This window comes from Excalfactoria chinensis, chromosome 1, assembly GCF_039878825.1.
Source record: "Excalfactoria chinensis isolate bCotChi1 chromosome 1, bCotChi1.hap2, whole genome shotgun sequence".
In the NCBI taxonomy this organism is placed as follows: domain Eukaryota; kingdom Metazoa; phylum Chordata; class Aves; order Galliformes; family Phasianidae; genus Excalfactoria; species Excalfactoria chinensis.
This window is the reverse complement of record NC_092825.1, coordinates 44,612,327-44,630,471: the sequence shown is the minus strand read 5'-3', so window position 1 is coordinate 44,630,471 and position 18,145 is coordinate 44,612,327. Positions and strand designations below refer to the sequence as shown.

At 37.4% G+C, this 18,145-nt stretch overlaps 1 protein-coding gene across 3 annotated transcripts in view; it reads left to right on the top strand.

The window, feature by feature from the left end:
• BLTP3B (bridge-like lipid transfer protein family member 3B) overlaps positions 1-18,145 on the top strand; it is a 50,332-nt gene that overhangs the window by 23,316 nt on the left and 8,871 nt on the right. For 2 of the 3 annotated variants that reach the window (XM_072350607.1, XM_072350598.1), the window contains 10 exons: positions 427-607; positions 1,146-1,229; positions 6,959-7,141; positions 7,240-7,337; positions 8,963-9,104; positions 9,746-9,939; positions 12,002-13,506; positions 13,940-14,115; positions 15,531-15,667; positions 16,889-17,039. In XM_072350607.1, the coding sequence (XP_072206708.1) occupies positions 427-607; positions 1,146-1,229; positions 6,959-7,141; positions 7,240-7,337; positions 8,963-9,104; positions 9,746-9,939; positions 12,002-13,506; positions 13,940-14,115; positions 15,531-15,667; positions 16,889-17,039 (2,851 nt within the window). Of the gene's footprint in view, positions 1-426; positions 608-1,145; positions 1,230-6,958; positions 7,142-7,239; positions 7,338-8,962; positions 9,105-9,745; positions 9,940-10,449; positions 10,542-12,001; positions 13,507-13,939; positions 14,116-15,530; positions 15,668-16,888; positions 17,040-18,145 lie in introns of those variants that run through there. The other variant, XM_072350612.1, reaches the window with a different exon arrangement.

Genomic DNA, 18,145 nt, shown 5'->3' with positions numbered 1-18,145 from the left:
ATCTACATCTTACCAATTCCCTTACCCTGGTGCTAGCTCATGTTTGACCATATAGTGATGTAGTTGGGGTAACTAAATGAGTAGAAATGAAGTGGATGTTTTTCTGCTAGTTTAGTTTCCTGAACAGCTTGCAACAAAATATAGTGAAATACCAGTGCTGCAGTCATCAGGGTGTAAAAGACATGGGGGAAGGGAAAGATGGGGCATGAATCATCATTGCATCTTTGTGACACTTAGCCAATATTTTAACTTAGCTGTATTCTGAAACAGTACTCGTAAATTTCATTAATGATTCAAAGTGTTCATATATGATGTGGATATTTCTTTATTTGAAGGATTTGTTTTAGGTAAGAAAAATATTGTGGTGGTTTTATACTTGATGGGAAGGATAACATTCTACGCATTGATATAACTAACTATTTTCAGAGCTCTGCTCCTGCACCCAGCTCTCAGCAGGTGAAAGCGCACCAGACTACAGCAGCACCTGATCAAAATGATGCAATAGTAAAACTGTTCAATGATTTCGATGTTAAGGAAACTTCTCATCACTTAGTAATCTCCCACTTGGACCTACATATATGTGATGACATCCATTCTAAAGAGAAAGGTAACTATTTTATTTATGTATTTATTTTACATAACATGCCTGCGAACCTTAATAGTACTTAGGAAAAATTTTGAAGAATCTATTAATGTTAATTAATGGTTTTTATTTTAGGGTAATTGTCATCCTGTGTCTCCAGACACGTTAACATTGGCTAGATACCTTTGTCAAGATATCTTGTCAGATAAAAAAAAGACTTTATTTTCAATATTCTGGAAAGTCAGCCTCTTGTCTTTGAATTACTGATCGTAGTCTTCAGTGTAAAAAGTTTTCATTCAAGAAAACTTCAGGCGTGCGTGTACAAAGATTTGCATTTACTTTTTGGTAGCATTTAAAGCAATATGCAGTTGTTAGTAATGACTGAATACAGAACATAGAGTTCTTTTCTACAAGGTGACCTATAGAAAGCAGCAAAGACCACCCGAATGAAAATTTTGAGGGAGTAGAAGTAGTAGCTGTTAAGCGTTTCAGAGAATGCCTGAACATGAGCATTACCATGCTAAATATAAGGTTTGCAGAGCAGCATTGCTTTATTTTACAGATTCGAATAGACGTGTAACCGGAGGAGCCATGCAGCTTTCTTTCAGCTATTTAACAGTGGACTACTACCCATTTCACAAAGCAGGTATGAACATTTTATGCATTGCATGTAACTGTAACTAAGTAGCTAAATTACTAATAACAACAAGAGCAACAAAAGGAGTATATGTATAAGGCATGGATAATATAAACACTTGAAATGTACACCTTCTACATACAAGATGAAACAACAAAAGCAACAACTTGAAACTAATTTAATTCCTGTAAATGAGCTGTTCTGTGCCAAAAAGTTTTGCAGTTCACTCTTTTGCTTGGCCAACAAAATGATGTTTACACATTTCTGACATGGAAAGGATTGTTTTGACAACAGAAGGCAGTACAGCAGATTGAGAATTTGCTAACTGGGTATCTACAGGAGTCAGTTGCAGCCTTTTAATACAGCAGACTTCTTTCTATATAGAAGTCTGTGGTTTTGTGGCCATTTATAAACAATGGTCATTTGTGTTTTGTGTTTTTTTTTTTTTTTTTTTTTTTTTGTAACTTTGCTAAACAAGAATGCTAGTGTGTAGAGAGCCAGTTGTGCAGCCTTTGTTAAGTTTCTTAGGGAATTGTTATTGAACAGATGTTAGCAATTTCCAGCCAAGCATTTCTTACAAATCACTTCTTGTAAATGTGTTTTTCAGAAATCTGAAAAAAATAATAATTCCAGCAGCTGGTAACAAAGAAGAGATGAAAGTAATCTGCTTTTGAACTTCAGGTCAAATTCAGTTCAGCGAAGGAAGTTCAGTTGCTTTGGAGTGATATCCAAATGCATTCAAAATATAAACTAGCAGTAGCTTGCTGCAGGTCCTTGTCACCTATGGTTGTGAATGGAATCTTGTGATGTTGATATATTTCATTCATAAGTAGTTCCTACTATGCTTAGATGAGAGCATAATCTCACTACTTATGCTTTCTGTGAGATCCCTAAGAAAACTTAGAAGACAGGAAATAAATAATAATTAGTTTTTCTTTTGGAGGGATTTTATTTTGGAAGCTGAAGTGTGAACTGTAGAATCTTGGACAGGCATGTTGGAAGCTGACTGAGAATACTTTAAAAGTGTATATGAGGGACTTGATGCCCACGACATCAAACCTGAGGTAGAAAAAGTCATCTGTAGAGCAAATGTAATGTTCTCATGTAGTTTTAACTGATGTTTTACAGAAGCATGTTTGAGAAGAAACTGTGATAAAAATCTGTCAAATGTTTCTTTTCTGTTGTTTTTTTTCTCTAAGAAGTTGTCATCTTTGTATGAGAATAGTGTGTCAATTCTGTAGGCAAACTTATCACAGGTAGGAGAGACCTTTTACACAAGGGAAGAAGGTTACTACACTGTTCTGCTTTGTACTTTTCTGGCCTATGGAATATTTAGAAATGCCTCTTTTGGTACAGTCTTCCTAAAAATTAAAATCAGCCCTTCTGGAAGAAGCCCCTAATAAAAGAAGCTCGGGTTTATGTTTGCTTTTGACCACAGTAGGACCAATGGAAATTTGAGGCATAATTGCCATAAGGCAAACTTGTAATCCACTAAGCATCAATCCTTTCAGCAATTAGCCTTTGATAATACTCAAGGCAAGTGAAACAGGATTGGGTCCATTAACTGTAGTAATCAGAGCACAAGCCAGACTGTTAGATTTTTTTTTTTTTTTTTTTTTTAAAGCTGTCTGTACAGCAATCCATCTCTTTATTTGTCCTTCCAGAATTGCTCTGGACAAATTGCATGTAGCAGATCTGTCATCTGTGCAGCTGCTGGGCTGCTGGTTGACAATCAGAGAAAGCTAATGCTTTGCTATGATGCAGGACATTTTGCAGTCCAAGGAATTCTTAATCAAGCTGATGTATTGAGACAATGTGAAAAATAGGATAGTATTATCTTCCAGCATAAGCAGCAGTAAATTCAGATGGTATCAATATCAGTGCTGGGGCCAGAAAAATGCTGTTTTCTTGTTACAGTTTGACTAATCTCTTCACTTTGTTACAGATAAATATGGCTGTGATATCTCCATGTATAGAATTGTAGAGTAATCGAGGGTGGAAGGGAATTCTGGGGGGTGTTTAGCCCCATCTTCTATTGCTCAACTAAAGCCAGGTTGCCTAAAGTAAATTGTCTGGGATTGTGTTTAGTTAGATTTTGAATAACTTCAAGGATAGAGCCTATACAAACAAGAAAATCTCTGACAGTAGGAAAGCTTTTGTTTTGTTTTGGTGGGATTTCCTGTATTTCAGTTTATGCTTCCTGCCTCTTGTCCTATTAGGGGGTACTACTGAGAAGAGTCCATCTTCTTTACTTCCTTCCATCAGGTATTTGTCCACACTGGTGAGATCTTTTGAGTGTTCTGTTGTCCAGAATGAACAGTTCCAGCTATCTCAAATTTGCCTTGTCTGAAAGGTGTTCCAGTCTCTTAAGGAAGTTGCGACCTTTGCTGGATTTCTTCCAGTAAGTCCGTGGTCTCCTGGTACTGGGGAGCCTAGAACTGTGAACCAGGCACTCTAGATATGGTCTCACCAGGGCTGAGCAGAGGGCAGAAATCATTACTCTTGAGCTACTGGGTGTGTTTTTCCTAAACAGTCCTCGATACTGTTGGCTTTGTTTGCCCCAAGGACATGTTGCTTGTTCGTGTTCAGCTTGTTGTCCACCAATATTCCTAGGTCTCTTTCTGCAGAGCTTGTTCCTGGCTGGCTGTATCCTAACATGTACTGCTGTATCGGAGTATTCCTGTCTAGGGCTTGGATTTCTCTTTGAACTTGCTCTTAGTTTTTGTACCATCTGCAAAGCTGCAATCTGTGCTACCATCCAGGTCATGAATGAACTTACGTTGGCCCCAGTGATGAGCCTTGGGTACACCTCCACTGACTCCCCCCAATTGAACTTCATATTGTTGATCCTAACATTTTGAAATCAGTTTGGCCAGTTTTCTACGCACCTCACTGTGTACTTCTCTAGTCTTTGCTTCAGCATTTTCTCACTGAGCATGTTACGGGGACTGTGCTGAAAGCCTTGCTAAAGTCAAGGTGGGCAGTGTCAGCTGTGTATTCCTCATCTACCAAGCCATTCATCTAGAAGACAGTAGAGTTCATGAGGCATGACTTCCCTTTCATAAAATCATGCTGACTAGTCCCAATCACCTTCCTTTCCTCAGAGTGTTTTGAAATAGTTTTTAGGGTTGTTTGCTCTTTGGCCTTCCCAGGAATTGGGGCTGACCAGCCTCCTTTTGTTTTATTACTTAAAGATAGGAGTAACACTTTCTTCCAGTCCTTTGGAACCTATCTTAGTCACCAGTCATTGATAACCTTTCAAAAATGATTTGAAATAGCTTCCCCATGACATTAGCCAATTTTCTCAGCTCTCATAGGCATCTCTTCAAGATCCCATGGACTTGTATGTGTCTGATATATTTAAATGTTTCCTAGATTAATGCTCCTTTGCTGAGGGGAAGATTTCCTTGCTCCTAACTTCCACATTGGTCTCAGGGACCTGGGAGTTCAGAAGGTAAGTGCTAGTAGTGAAGGCTGAAGCAAAGAAGACACAGGGTACCTCTGCTTTCTGCATGTGCCTTGTCACCAGGTTCCCTACTCAGTTAAGCAGCAAGCCCAAGTGTTCACTAGCCTTCCTTTTCCTGCTGATACACTTGTAGAAATGTTTCTTCTTGCTCTTCATGTCTCACCACATATCATGTCAACCTACGAGGTCAGCTTTGGCATTCCTATCCTCATCCTCTGTATTCTTTCTGGATTACCTGATGCTGCTTTCACTTCTTATATCCCTCCTTTTTTGTATTTGAAATTAGCTCCTAGCTCACCCACAGAAGCCTCTAGCTACTTGTGTTTGATTTCCTGCTTTTCAAGGAGGACCATTCTTGGGCTTAAATTGATTCTTGAATATCCACTACAGCATTATATACCATGAAATTAACTTTAGTACACCAGTCCGCCTTCTCAATGTCCTGCATTGTTATTCTTCTGTTTGCCTTGTTCCTTCCCCTCAGGATCCTGAAATCATAATCTCATGGTTGCTGGAGTGACTTATTATCCCTGCCCAGTTCGACTTTCCCTTCCCTCCCTCCCCGTAAGAATCAGGTCCAGCAGAGCAGGTCCTGTCTTTGACTTCCTTACTACTGGCAGTAATGAAGGCTTTCATTGATGCACTTTGCCTTTTGGAAACCACATAGACTGCTTGTGTCTTAAAGTGTTGTTATTCCAGCAGATTATGGAGTGTTTAAAGTCTGCCATGAGAACCAGGGTCTGTGAATATGATACTACTTCCCTTGTCCGAAGGGTGCCTTGCAGTGTCCATGATTGGATAGTCTAGCAGATGTCCACCACGTTGTCATCCATATTGATCTGCCCTGATGTGCATGCTCTGAATTGGCTGATCATCCATACCAAGGCAGAACTCCATGCATTCCTGCGGCTCTTATAGTAGGGGAAAGTCCCCATTCTTTCCTTCTCAGCCTGCTCATCCTAAAGAACTTGTATCAATCCTTTGCAGCATTTCACTTTATGTGCTGTATCACTACATTTCTGTGGTCCCACTGAGATCGTAGCCCTTCAGCTGCATGCAGATCTCTAATTCCTCCTGCTCCCCTGTGCTCCTCATGTGCATATGTTAGTGTACAGGAGCTTCAGAGCAACACCACCCATTCTGACTTTCCAGAAGTGTATGAAACCTTTCCCTCTGATGCTGTTGTCCTGTAGTTGTGTGCAAATGTTTGAGGTGACCTCACTTTATCCCTGTTTTGGAAAAACACAGCTTCATGAGCTTGAATTTAATGTACCTCTGCCTTCTTGCACTCTTTTTGTTTTCTTTGTTTTCTTTCTTCCCTCTTCTTTCTTAGGTAGAAAGATAGAAATAACCATCAGAAAACACTACAGGGCAGGCAGATGGGTGAAATGTCATCTCTTGTGGTACATTTCTCTGTTGCAGTGTCTTCCATGTGAAAGTCTTCATGTTCAGATTCAAAATGAAATATTTTTCCCCAAGTTATTTTCCTGTTATAATACCAGCCATATCTACTTATCTCCAGCGTTAGTTCAAAATGAAGCAAGTTTTCACATGCTGATATTTGAAGAACTGTGCATCACCCTTGGTAGAAGTTAATTGTATTGCGCACTTGTTATTGAACAGATTAGTAGTCTGTATTTATGAAGTCTGATAGAAGAGCTCTCAGTTTGTTTCAGTTGTTTAAATGCTTTATCAATAAAAAATGTCAGGAATGAATTTTTTTTTATTATTTTTAAGGCTGTGTCTTATTGTGCATATCTTCTTGGTTGCATGCCATAAATGTGCTAGAGAAACAAAACTAACAGTACACTTACAAAGGGAGACCAGCAACAACTTTCTACTAAAGTTTTGGTGGTAAAATTAAGATTAGAATGAGTAATTATGGGAATGCTTTCCTGTTACTGGCTCTCACCCTTTTTTTTCCTAAAACAGATGGTTTTGTTTGCATCTTCTGACATGAGAAATCAACATGTCAGCAGATTTCTCTGGACTGGAAATTCCAGGTGATGTTTTTCAGCATTAGTTAGTGGTGTTGAAAGATAGGTAGCGATATTAAGTCATTTTCTGAGTGAATTTATGAAGCTGCGTGACTTGCTTTTTAGGTGATATATAACTTGTTATAACATCTGTTTTAACTTCTATTGTTCTGTAATTCCAGTATGTGAAGGGATTGTATTTTGAATAAGGTTTAATAGTGAAGTAGTGAAAATTTGTTACACAGTTAGACGCTTGTTTGCATATGAAATGAATGAATATTTTCCTCTGTTTTCAGGAGACAGCTGCAATCACTGGATGCATTATAGCGATGCCACTAAAACCAGAAGTGGATGGGCCCAAGAGTTATTAAATGAATTCAAAAGTAATGTTGAATTGCTTAAGCAGGCTGTGAAGGATCAAGGTGTAGGTTCTCCTGACACATCACCACCTGCTGTATCTCCTCAAAAGCCACAAACAGGTACTTTGCTTGTATCACTAATGGTTTAATTCCATTAGCTGTTAAAACTATCCTGAAGATGGCCTGTTGTTTTCATTGATTCTGCCACTTTCCTACAGGCAAGGAGCAGACACTGAAAGGAACTTCCCAGCAGCCAAAGGGCAAACTGATGTCTAGTCCTGTTGTGGTTAGACTTGCGGATTTCAATATATATCAGGTATGCTTCCTTGAGCTTAGAGACTGGGGCTACTTTAACCTTGACTGCTGTGTAAATATATTTTTTCAGGGAGAGATCCAAAGTCCATTGAAACTGACTAGAAGTCTTTCCATTCATTACTGGATTAGACCTTCAGGGACTGACTTCTACTTTGCTATCTCTTCTCTTACTGCTATCTTTTTCAAAGTGCATAGGTTTTCTTTTGGTTTGTTTTTGTTTTTATGAAACATTAAATGGAAGTTTTTATTTTTCTCCAACACCTCTTTCACCCAGTGAGATTCTGAGTATTCTTTAACCATTATTTTTTTATTTGTTTCAGTTAGTTTTAGTTGCTTGTTTATGGTGCAGACAAGGCAACTGGAAAAGGAATATAATTGTGGAATGATAGTAGTATTGGAGGACCTACTCCAAATTTCAGATCGTAACAAAAATGCCTAGTGTGTTCCCTTAGTTACTGTTACTTCTCCTTGCTCTTGTTCCTGTTTCCAGGGCTTTTAGCTCTATCATTTCTGGTAGTGTAGGAGGTTGGACCTTGCTTCCAGGAGCCTTCATCTGGGTTTCAAGTGTTTCTATAATATCACTTTGTACTGTCAGTGTTTTCATTTGTCTTCTGCTCTTCAGATGCTTGTTGTCTTCTCCTTCCTACACAGCTACCTTTTCAATGTTTTTAATGTCATTTATTCTATACAATTTACGAAAAGCTGCTTTCCTGGATAGACCTATCTGTGCCATTACTTTAAATCTGTATTAATACAGAGATATTTGCAATTTGAAAACAGCTATGTGTAGTGAAGCAGGCTTATAAAGGTTATCTATTCATTATTTCCAGTGAAAATAATACAAATGGATTATCATACATTCAGTACTAAAAACTTGTCTAACTTTAGATTAGCAGTGAGACCTACAAAGTGTTGGATGAAAGAGCTCTGTTGTGGAAGTGTACGTTTTTAACTGTGGTACGTTTCATGAAATTTTGAGTCAAATATTTATCACAGTGTGACCTCTTACTTGATTCACAATTTACATGGGAAGAAAATAGAAATGGTAGGTTTTTGTTCTGGGATGTTTTGATTCTCCTGTAAAGTAGACCTTTGGACACAGCTGAACTTATACATCCCTGCTAGGAACATGCTGAACAGCTTGCTTAGCAGTATACAGTCCACAGTTGGCCCATGTGCTGGAATTTGTCCTTTTGGAAGCGCAAGGACATCATAACACTTTTGGTTAACAAATTTATCTAGCTTATCCTATGTCATCTAGATATGGTATGCTTTTGGAGAGCTGGTATGCAAATATGCCGTATCCTAACATAATTGCTTATATAGAAACTGTAGCATTTCCAATAAACTCAGTTTACTCTAGGCTTGTACTGAATGCCTTTGAAAGTGACCTGCTTCACAAGAACGAGAGATCAGGCACCATTAATGCTGCATAGTTTTCTTGTGCAACTCTTCTATGCAGACTTTCTACTACAAGGCAACTGGATATTTCTTGTTTCTGCTTCATGTAGTTGCGGGTCTACATCTGAGAGCAGTAGAATGTTACCCGCTAGGGGGAAGGCTTTGCAGCTACAGCTGCTTAATTAATATGAAATGTAATGTATTAATGAAGTTAATCTTCTGCAGGTCTCAACAGCGGATCAGTGTCGTTCTTCCCCTAAAACTTTGGTCTCTTGCAATAAGAAGTCACTTTATCTCCCACCAGAAATGCCAGCTATTCATATTGAATTCACTGAATATTACTATCCAGATGGAAAGGACTTTCCTAGTAAGATACATATTTTTCTGTATCAATATATAAATCTTGTATGTAATTTTCCCCTTAATATTGAGTCCAGGTTGACAATCAAAAATAGTTAATGTTATAAATACTGGCTTTTGCAGACAGTCTGAAAACACACATAATGTTTTTACTGAGACGTTACTAATTCTTCACCATACACTGTTTCTGTAGTTACGCAGCCTGGCTATATAAAAGCTCAAACTACTGTAGTTGTATCTAAGATGCAATGAAAGATTTGTAGGGGCTGATTTCATTTAGGGAGTGTTACGGGCTGTCCCTGTTCTATATTACAGAAATGTCAGTGGTTTACTTGGGGATGGAACATGAGGGCAGCAAATCTCCTTGGTCCTGCCCTTCTTTGTTAATGAGGACATCTTCCTCCTCTCATCTGATTTCATTGTATCTTACTAATTTAAAGTCAAAAATTCAATTTGTTGCTTCAGGTGAGGGAAAGGAATATCACTTTAAGCATCCCCTATCCAAAAGCGTGGGTTTCTGTTACTCTGATGTAAAATAAAAATGAAAATAGGTCTCTATGTTTATTTTAAAGAAAACAACAAACAAAACCCACAAAACCCCTAAATGTTTTATGTGTTCTAATGATTTTGTTTTGTCTTCTCTTTTAGTTCCTTGCCCAAATTTGTATGGCCAGCTGAATGCCTTACAGTTCACCCTGGATGAGAGAAGTATTCTTTGGCTAAACCAGTTTGTGTTGGATTTGAAACAGAGTCTCATTCAGTTCATGGCCATGTACAAGTTAAATGACAATTCAAAATCAGATGAACATGTTGATGTCAGAGTTGATGGACTGATGTTAAAGGTATAATGCTGTTGCTGAGGGATTTTGAGGTTTCTTGGAAGAAAACGCTTTTACTCTGAAAAGCTATTAGCCATGGAGCTTAAGGAATAAATGAACAAACAACCCATGCAGTAAACTGCATTGGTCTAAGAAAACTATGTGTATATGATTTGAAAGCATGCTTCTTTCTTGGTACTAATTCATCTATGTCCTGTGGTTTTTTTTTGTTCCCTTTTAGTTGAAGATCCAAATTGAGACTATTAACAAAAAATATTTCATTATACTTATTTCATTGTGTTCAGTAAAGCTTACACTGCAAAAGAAAAAAAACAAAACTTGATGACTAATATAAAAATAACTACATTAAAATAGCAAAAACCTCATATTTGCAAGGGACATTCCTTGCTCCTCTGGTTGTAGTATATCAGAACTCTTTTGTCTTATTAGAGAATGTCTAGGGTAAAGAAACTACTCCATCTGAGAGCGTTTGTCCTTCTCCAAAACCCACTTTTACCATTTTCTGTTTCACAGTGGCCCTTTGCTGTAGTTCAGGTACAGAAGTCTGTTCTCTGCATGTTTATTCCAGAAGAATGGCATTAGATATTATAGCTGTACATCAGCTTTTTGTCTTCCTTGTCATCTTCTTTGAAAGCGAAGGTTTGTCAAGCCATCAGTTTTTTGTTTTTTTTTTCTTGCTTGATTTGCACTGGGTATCTGCTTCCAAGGTTCAGGGGTGAAAAAAACATCTTTTCAGTAATGTCCACAGGAGAATTTTCAAGGGTTCTAAAATTCTAGCAGCTTATGGAAAAATTGTTGCCTTCCTAAGGCTCTCAGTGCATGTTTAATAGATCTCTGAAAGGATGTGATGAAGTGGTGCTGAATGAAAAGATTATTGAGGGCTAACAACCAGTCAGCTACAACTACAGGCTGATAAAATATTTAACGACTGTATGTGAATAGCCCACTAGACTATGAGAAGGTAGAACTGAAGTACCCATAAATTCCTCAAACTCTGATTCACGTTATTTATTTAATTATATATTAATTGCATTATTTTTTTCTTTCTAATGAGCTATGAATCTTTATTACTGGTGTGAGTTATGTTTGCATATAATACTTCATTACTACTTAGCTACATATTTGGTTATTTTGTTCTGAGGCTTTTTATTTAGATGGGAAGGCTTAGTCACTTCCATCTTTTATGCATCTTTAGGATAAATTTTTTACTCTGATCTTTCTAGAAAGAATATGAAGATGTTATAACACAAGGTGTTATCACTGATACTAGCAAGGCTAGTGTGGGCAGAGTAAAATATCAGATACAGGAACAGGCATTAAATATCATTTCCGTTAAAACTCAAACTAAAGGTATTCAGGTTAAAAGTAAGTCTAGAATACTCTCATATTTTTGAGTATTTTTAGAAACTGGAGCGTACTTTGATTTATTCCTTTTCTTAACAGAAAAATACATTTTTCACATAATTGTCACACACCACCCCTTCTGTATTCTACAATATTAAGAGTATTACCTGTGTTAGCATAGTTGTTTTTTACTTTACAACGCAAATGAAAAAGCCCTATCTGACAAAGCAGGTTTAAAACAACAGGACTAAAATTTGGAGTTCAAAGTTTTAAATACTTTGAACTCTTGGAGGAATTTTCTACCAACCCATTTCTCATTTGAACTAAGAAATGAGAAAATTTAGCCTAACATAGCTGTCCTAAATCTAAGTCTTTTGGAGAAGAAAACCTTGAGTCTGATATGTTTGTGTAAAAGCATTGAGTTTTAGATACCACATTATCCTTTTTAAAAAGTAGAAGAAATATAAATGATAATTTCCAAGCCTGACTTTTATCCTTGTGTTGTGGATGGAGGGTCTTTTGTCTGCACTGATGCGCTAGGCCTTCCTTACTCCTCCCCCCTCAGAAAAAACATGTTCCTTTATTAGTGTACTTGCGTTCTCATAAAATTATGATTATATTCCTATGTTACAGTTCTTGTGGTGGCTGCTATTATTAATTTTCTAATTGTATAGTTAATCTACATCTTTATAACTAGATGAAATCTGTTTCTCTCTTGTAGTTCATAATCCCAGCTGAAAATAAACTTGAAATTCACAAAGATCAACCTCGTGCACTTTCCATTCAAAGTTCAGAGATGATTGCAACAAATACAAGATACTCACCAAACTGCCGGCACTCTGATCTGGAAGCTTTGTTTCAGAACTTCAAAGACTGTGAATTTTTTAGCAGAACTTTCACAACGTTTCCTAAATCCCAGAAGAATTTTAATCTCCTGCACCCAATCTTCCAGAGACATGCTCATGAACAAGATACTAAAATGCATGATGTTTACAAAGGCTATATCATCCCCAGATTGAATAAATATGCGCTGAAGACATCTGCAGCTACTGATGTTTGGGCTTTGCATTTTTCTCAGTTTTGGATAGATTATGAAGGAACAAAAAGTGGGAAGGGGCGACCAGTAAGCTTTGTGGACTCATTCCCTCTTTCACTTTGGATTTGCCAGCCGCTACGATTTGCAAAGTCACAAAAAGAGCTTTTATCACACAATCAGCCAGCATTTAACATTCCAAAAAGTGAATCTAGTGATCTTGCTAATAGACTGCAACGCAAGAAACTTCTAAAGGAATATTACAGCAGTGAGACAGAGCCCTTGGCCAATGGCATTCAGATGTCTCGTTTCTCAGACACTTCAGGAGTGCTTTCCGAAAGCTCTTCCTCTGATGCAGATGTACACGTTCTTGTCCATGTTCAAAAACATGTAAGCGTGCAGATCAATCATTATCAGTATCTTTTCTTGCTGTTTCTCCATGAATCTCTTGTATTGCTCCTGGAAAACTTAAGGAATGACGTAGAAGCAGTGACAGGAAAACCTGCAAAGCAAACAGATATCTGCATTGGGTTCCTATTGAAAAGTGCAGAATTAGCCTTACTACTCCACCCAGTGACTCAGGGAAACCCGTGTAAGTCTCCAGTTGTGGAAGAAGGAAGTCCCATTGCGTCAGAGCTCTCTCCTTTGGGAGACGGGGAAGCTCTTATTTCAGAAGACAAATTAGTCAATAATAAGATGGAACAAGCTGGTATTAATAATAGTGACTATGTATCTGACTGTAAGCCTGTGAATGCTGAAGTTAAAGGTGTTTTAATGGATCCTCTTTTGTTTAAATCAGACAGTACTGTGGATTTTCAGAAAGGAATGTCATTTTCAGATGATGCATCAGATAAAGGTTTGGGAGATACCAGTGAAGGAGGAAGCAGTGGGCTTTTTAGTAGAAGTGATTCAGAGGAGGTCTATGGGCCTCTAAGTGACAGAAGTGGCTTGCATCATAGGGATTCACTGTCCATTTCAAGTAAGAGAGAAGATTCTACAGAGTTTTTCATTGATAAAGAAGATGACAAAAATATGTTCTCAAATAAGTTAAATGAACTGGAAGGTACAACTGAAGCCTGTCTTAATCAAGTCACTGACTTGGAAACAGAAACTGCCTTAGAATCCGAAGAGCCTGAAATCAACAAAGAAAAGGTGACTTCAGTTAGAATGTTTGCATCCCAGTCTTCATCAAGGTATAGAAGATCTAATACTAAATCAGTTTTACTGCTGTTTCAAAAATATTTCTCACTCTTGTCCTTGTCTTTTTGATAATGATCAGTGAAAGTGGACCTATCTACCATCTAGTAGATGAAAATTTTCTAAGTATATAAATTCTGAAGATACGTGGTAGCATTCAGTAAAAGATAAAAATAAAAGTAAAAATAACATTAATTGGTTTAAACAACTTATTTAACTTTCAATTTAAATGTTATGAAATATATCTTGAGAAAAATATTGACATGCATACCGGAATGCATGTTGTTTCTTTGCTTGTCTTTTCCATGCTAAAGGATTATATAATGTTTAATTTTCTATCTTGCCTGGCTTAGACCATTTCTCTAAAGTGACTTCTAGGAAATTCCCTTAAGGTGAAAAAGTAATTCCTTATGTTTTTATTTTTCCAAGTGCAAAGCCTAGGGACCGCTGCCCATCCAGCCTTCCCGCGTTCTCTGTTTCCTACAAGAATATGAAAAGAAGTCCATCACAGGTCTCTCTGGATACCATCTCTATTGATAGTATGATGCTAGAGGAGCATTTAGTAGAAAGTGATGGAAGTGATAGCCAAAGCTTTCTAGAAAAAGGTAAATACGCTTAACAAAATGTTTTTAAGCAGTGCATGAAAATGTTGTTCGTTACTAAAATAATTCTCAGATGGATTGTGGTGCAGCAAATCCTAGATGTGCTACAGCACTATTTCTGGTAGCTCCACTAATGAGTAATACCAAGCATTTTCACTACACATCATCTCAAGGGAAAGTGACTGCATGGGCTACATCTTAGATAGTGCAACTAAAATTAAGCACTACGTAATTTTCACCTCTAATGCATTGCAGTGCTGTGTTGGAAGCCTGAATTAAGCAAACTGTTTCCTGCTTCGCTTTAAGCACTTGCTTCAGCTGTAAGTTTTTTTACAGACTTGTGCCTTGAAATACACTTGAAGTGGTAAAGGAGCTTCAATTTTAAGAGTAAATGAAGGGAGGAACAAAAAAAAGAAAAAAGATTTTCACTAATACTTCACTAATACTTGTCATGAAACCTGGCAGATAATTTGGTAGTCTACTTGCGGCTCATTCCTTATAAAGCAGCTCATACCTACTGACTGTGTAGCAGCAAATACTTGTGTAAGTTTTGCTCATCTGTGTGTGAGCCTTTGGTTTGGATCTGTGTGGAAAAAAAGGAATTTATTAGTATAGCAATTGTCTCTAAATAGTCTACAGCATTGTGATCTTGTGCAACTAATGATGTAACTGATGAAGTAATTTTTTAATGTCAGGAAATATAATAAGTAGGCATTATCGGTACCTGTTTTCCAATCAGTTCTACTTTTGAATTAGAGTGACAGTAATTTTTTCTATAGATTTATTGTTCTAGGACAAAAAGAAAGAATAATAGCTCTTCACTTGCAAACCTGCTATATGCTTTGGATTATAGGAGTATTCCTGAGTATGTAGGAGTATGCTATAAAATAGATCTTCAATTTTTAATAACCTTCATATGTCTTTTTAACTTAAACACTATTTAAACTGCACGTTAAGTCTGCTTGCTTCCTAGTTGTCAAGGAAACAATAATCTCAGTGATCACTCTAATTAAAAATATACGTATATGTATCACTTTGAACATAAAACTGCATTTGCTTTTAAGGTGCTGTATGGTATTCTAGTTACACACCTTGGAGTCCTTAACTTTTTTTCTGCTGAATTAGATTGATATTTGATTTAGAAGACTTAAGAAAGGCCCTTCACAAATATTCAGGCAATCCATGTAGTGCACCATTTCATTTCTGTCACCACCCTGCCTTAACTGCATTCCTCTTTTGTGTGAGGAATAGATTCGGCAGTTCAGTCATAGGTATTTGTTTAATAAGATATTCAGCTCATTTTTTAAAAATGAGTTTGTGTATGCATACAATATCAGACACTGACTTTATTCTTAATGCAACACTGATTCAGGCTATGCTGTGCTAACTTTGCATTTTTTCTGATGTGTGTGTGGAAGGTATTACGGCCACAAACTATCAAAGCCCATCAGAAAATGCCCATGAAGGAGGCACAGTGATTGAAAATTGTGATGGGTCATCTCCAGATGCCATGAGCGCTGCTTCAGAGAATGCCCACGAGACTAGTGAAGAAATGGTAATGCTATTGAATTCCATTTGAATACATGGTTCAGTGAATTAAAGATGAATACAGAGCAGAAATGAATACTTTCTGAGGGGATTTCCAAGTACTTTGGGGAGCTTTTGGTAGTGCATTATGTAGGCCTGTAGATCTGGTGCACTTAAGTACAAATGAATAATCCAAGTTATGCTGACCATTCTCTAACCTTGTTATCTCCTCTATAGCTGTCATTAATAAATGATAGTAGCTATTTTAATTTAAAATGACAGACAATCTTTCTGTTTTTGTACATAGCAGTACTTTGTAATATGCTCTTAAGTATTGAATATGGTAAAAAGTTTTTTCACACTGAGTATTGATTAACCATTATAACTCAAACGTCTCTTAGGAGGAGATGTTTCCTCAGCACATGTAGCATTCTGTAGTATTTACAAATAGGAGCTTGCAAGTCGTCCTGCTGGGTCAGATGAAAGATAATTTTTGACCAGAATTTAGTGAGGATTGTAAGAACAGGGGATCTAGGGAAATATCCTCTACCTGAGACACCATGCAAACACCACATTCTTTCATTTGCTTATCTACTTACTCTCAGTCACTTGTGCGTATGAGTAACATGGAGAGTACGAAGTTCATGCAGCATGTTATGCAAATATATGCTGGAATGTTTGTTCTTCTTGCAGAATGTGCTAGGGAAAAAGAAAAATGGAGCCCAAATTTGTAGTAATGATGATGGATGTATATATACCAATACCAAAGCTGACTTTTGAAACTGGCTTCTACTATTTTCAAAAGACACTGCAGATAAAAGGAAAAAGGACTGACTACTGTGCAGATTTCTGAAGTTTTGTTTCTGTCTTGGTTCTTTATCTTGGTCTGATTCAGCACTGAAAATGTATGGTTGTGCTTACGACATGCAGGGAGTTCAGTGCATCCTTAGAAAACAGGCCACGTATCAAGATCGGGGAGAGTCTGACTCAGGACTTTTTTGGCCAGTTCTGAATTGTTATGCTGGGTTACGAATACAAGACTCTTGTCTGAACAGACAATTGAACTAACCCATTGTCAATCTAACAGGTGCAAAAAGAGAAGAAATGAAAAAACCTTCTGTGAGCAAGACTTATGGATATAAAGATTCTTTTCTTTTTGAGAGAGGGGAGAAAGGTTTAGGCAACTTCACAGACATAAACAATATAAATTCGATCTAAATCTTGTTTTTTATCTTATTTTTGTTGACAGATGTCTGTTGTGGTTTTCCAAATATTTGGTGTTAATGGTGAAATTGACATCAGAGGGGACGACACAGAAATATGCCTTCAGGTCAACCAAGTGATACCAAATCAACTTGGAAACATCAGTGTTCGACACTATCTTTGCAACAGGACCGTGGGTAAGAACTAACAGTGAGATCTCAATTAAAAAAACAAAACATTTATTGCATTGAATTCTCATGATTAATTTGCTTTTTTTTTTTAAGCTCATTTGAGTTGCATTACATTTTGTTATGGTTTCATCGAGATGAAGTTCAGTTACTGCTCTGATGATACTTTGCTTAATTGTACTTCGTCTTAAAAGACTGTTTCTGAATACAGTTTATTCTTTCCTCCAAGATGCTTTCTGTGTGTTAAATTAAAGCCCACAGATTAAGCTAATTTATAATTTATGCTTTAAGAAAAGTGAAAACTGACTCTTTACCAGGAAAGATGAGCCACCATAATGGCCTTTCTTTCCTTTCTTTCTTTTTTTTCCTTAAATCTTGATGCGAATGCAGTTTCATGCCATGTATTGGCACAACTAGATCAACCAGTGTATTAAGTCAGAGCTGTTCTTGGGTGTACATTCTCTGCCAGAAAACCTAGTTCATACTGTGAGGTTTTTTTCTTGGCTTGCTCTATTGGCACACCACTTTGTCACAGTTTGCTTTCCTCCCCTTTGCCAGCCTTCTACACAGATTGCTGGATGTCAGATCTGCACTGTAAGGTTTTTGGGGTGGATCCCCAGCGCACCTGCCTCTTGTTTCTGGTTCAGCTCCTTTCGTGGAAAAAAAGTTAGAGCAGTGCTTGACTGCCATTTATTTTCCAGCCTTTCAGCAGTGTGGATTTTCTTCAGGAAGCTTGGTGATGCAGTCTTTGATGTCCTAGCTAATACAAAACAAAACAAAAATTTACTGGTAAACTGTTTGCCAGCAGCTGCTGCCAGAGCAGCTGTTGCATGATGTTGCAATTGTGTTCTTGCATCTAAAGATGAGAGGGAGGTCCAGCAGGGGAGGATTTATGTTTGACTGTTGGTTCATGCATTAGCAGACAGGTTTGGTTATCTGTCATGTCCTTATGAAAGCAAGAGGGAGCAAATAGAAAAACTACAACAAAAAAAAAGCAACCACAATGTGTGCTACAACTTTTTGTAGCTCTAATCCAGACAGAAGGGATTTAGGTATTGAAGCTGTTAAATATTTCAGAGAGGAAGAGAAATACTCTAGAGTACAGACTGTACACT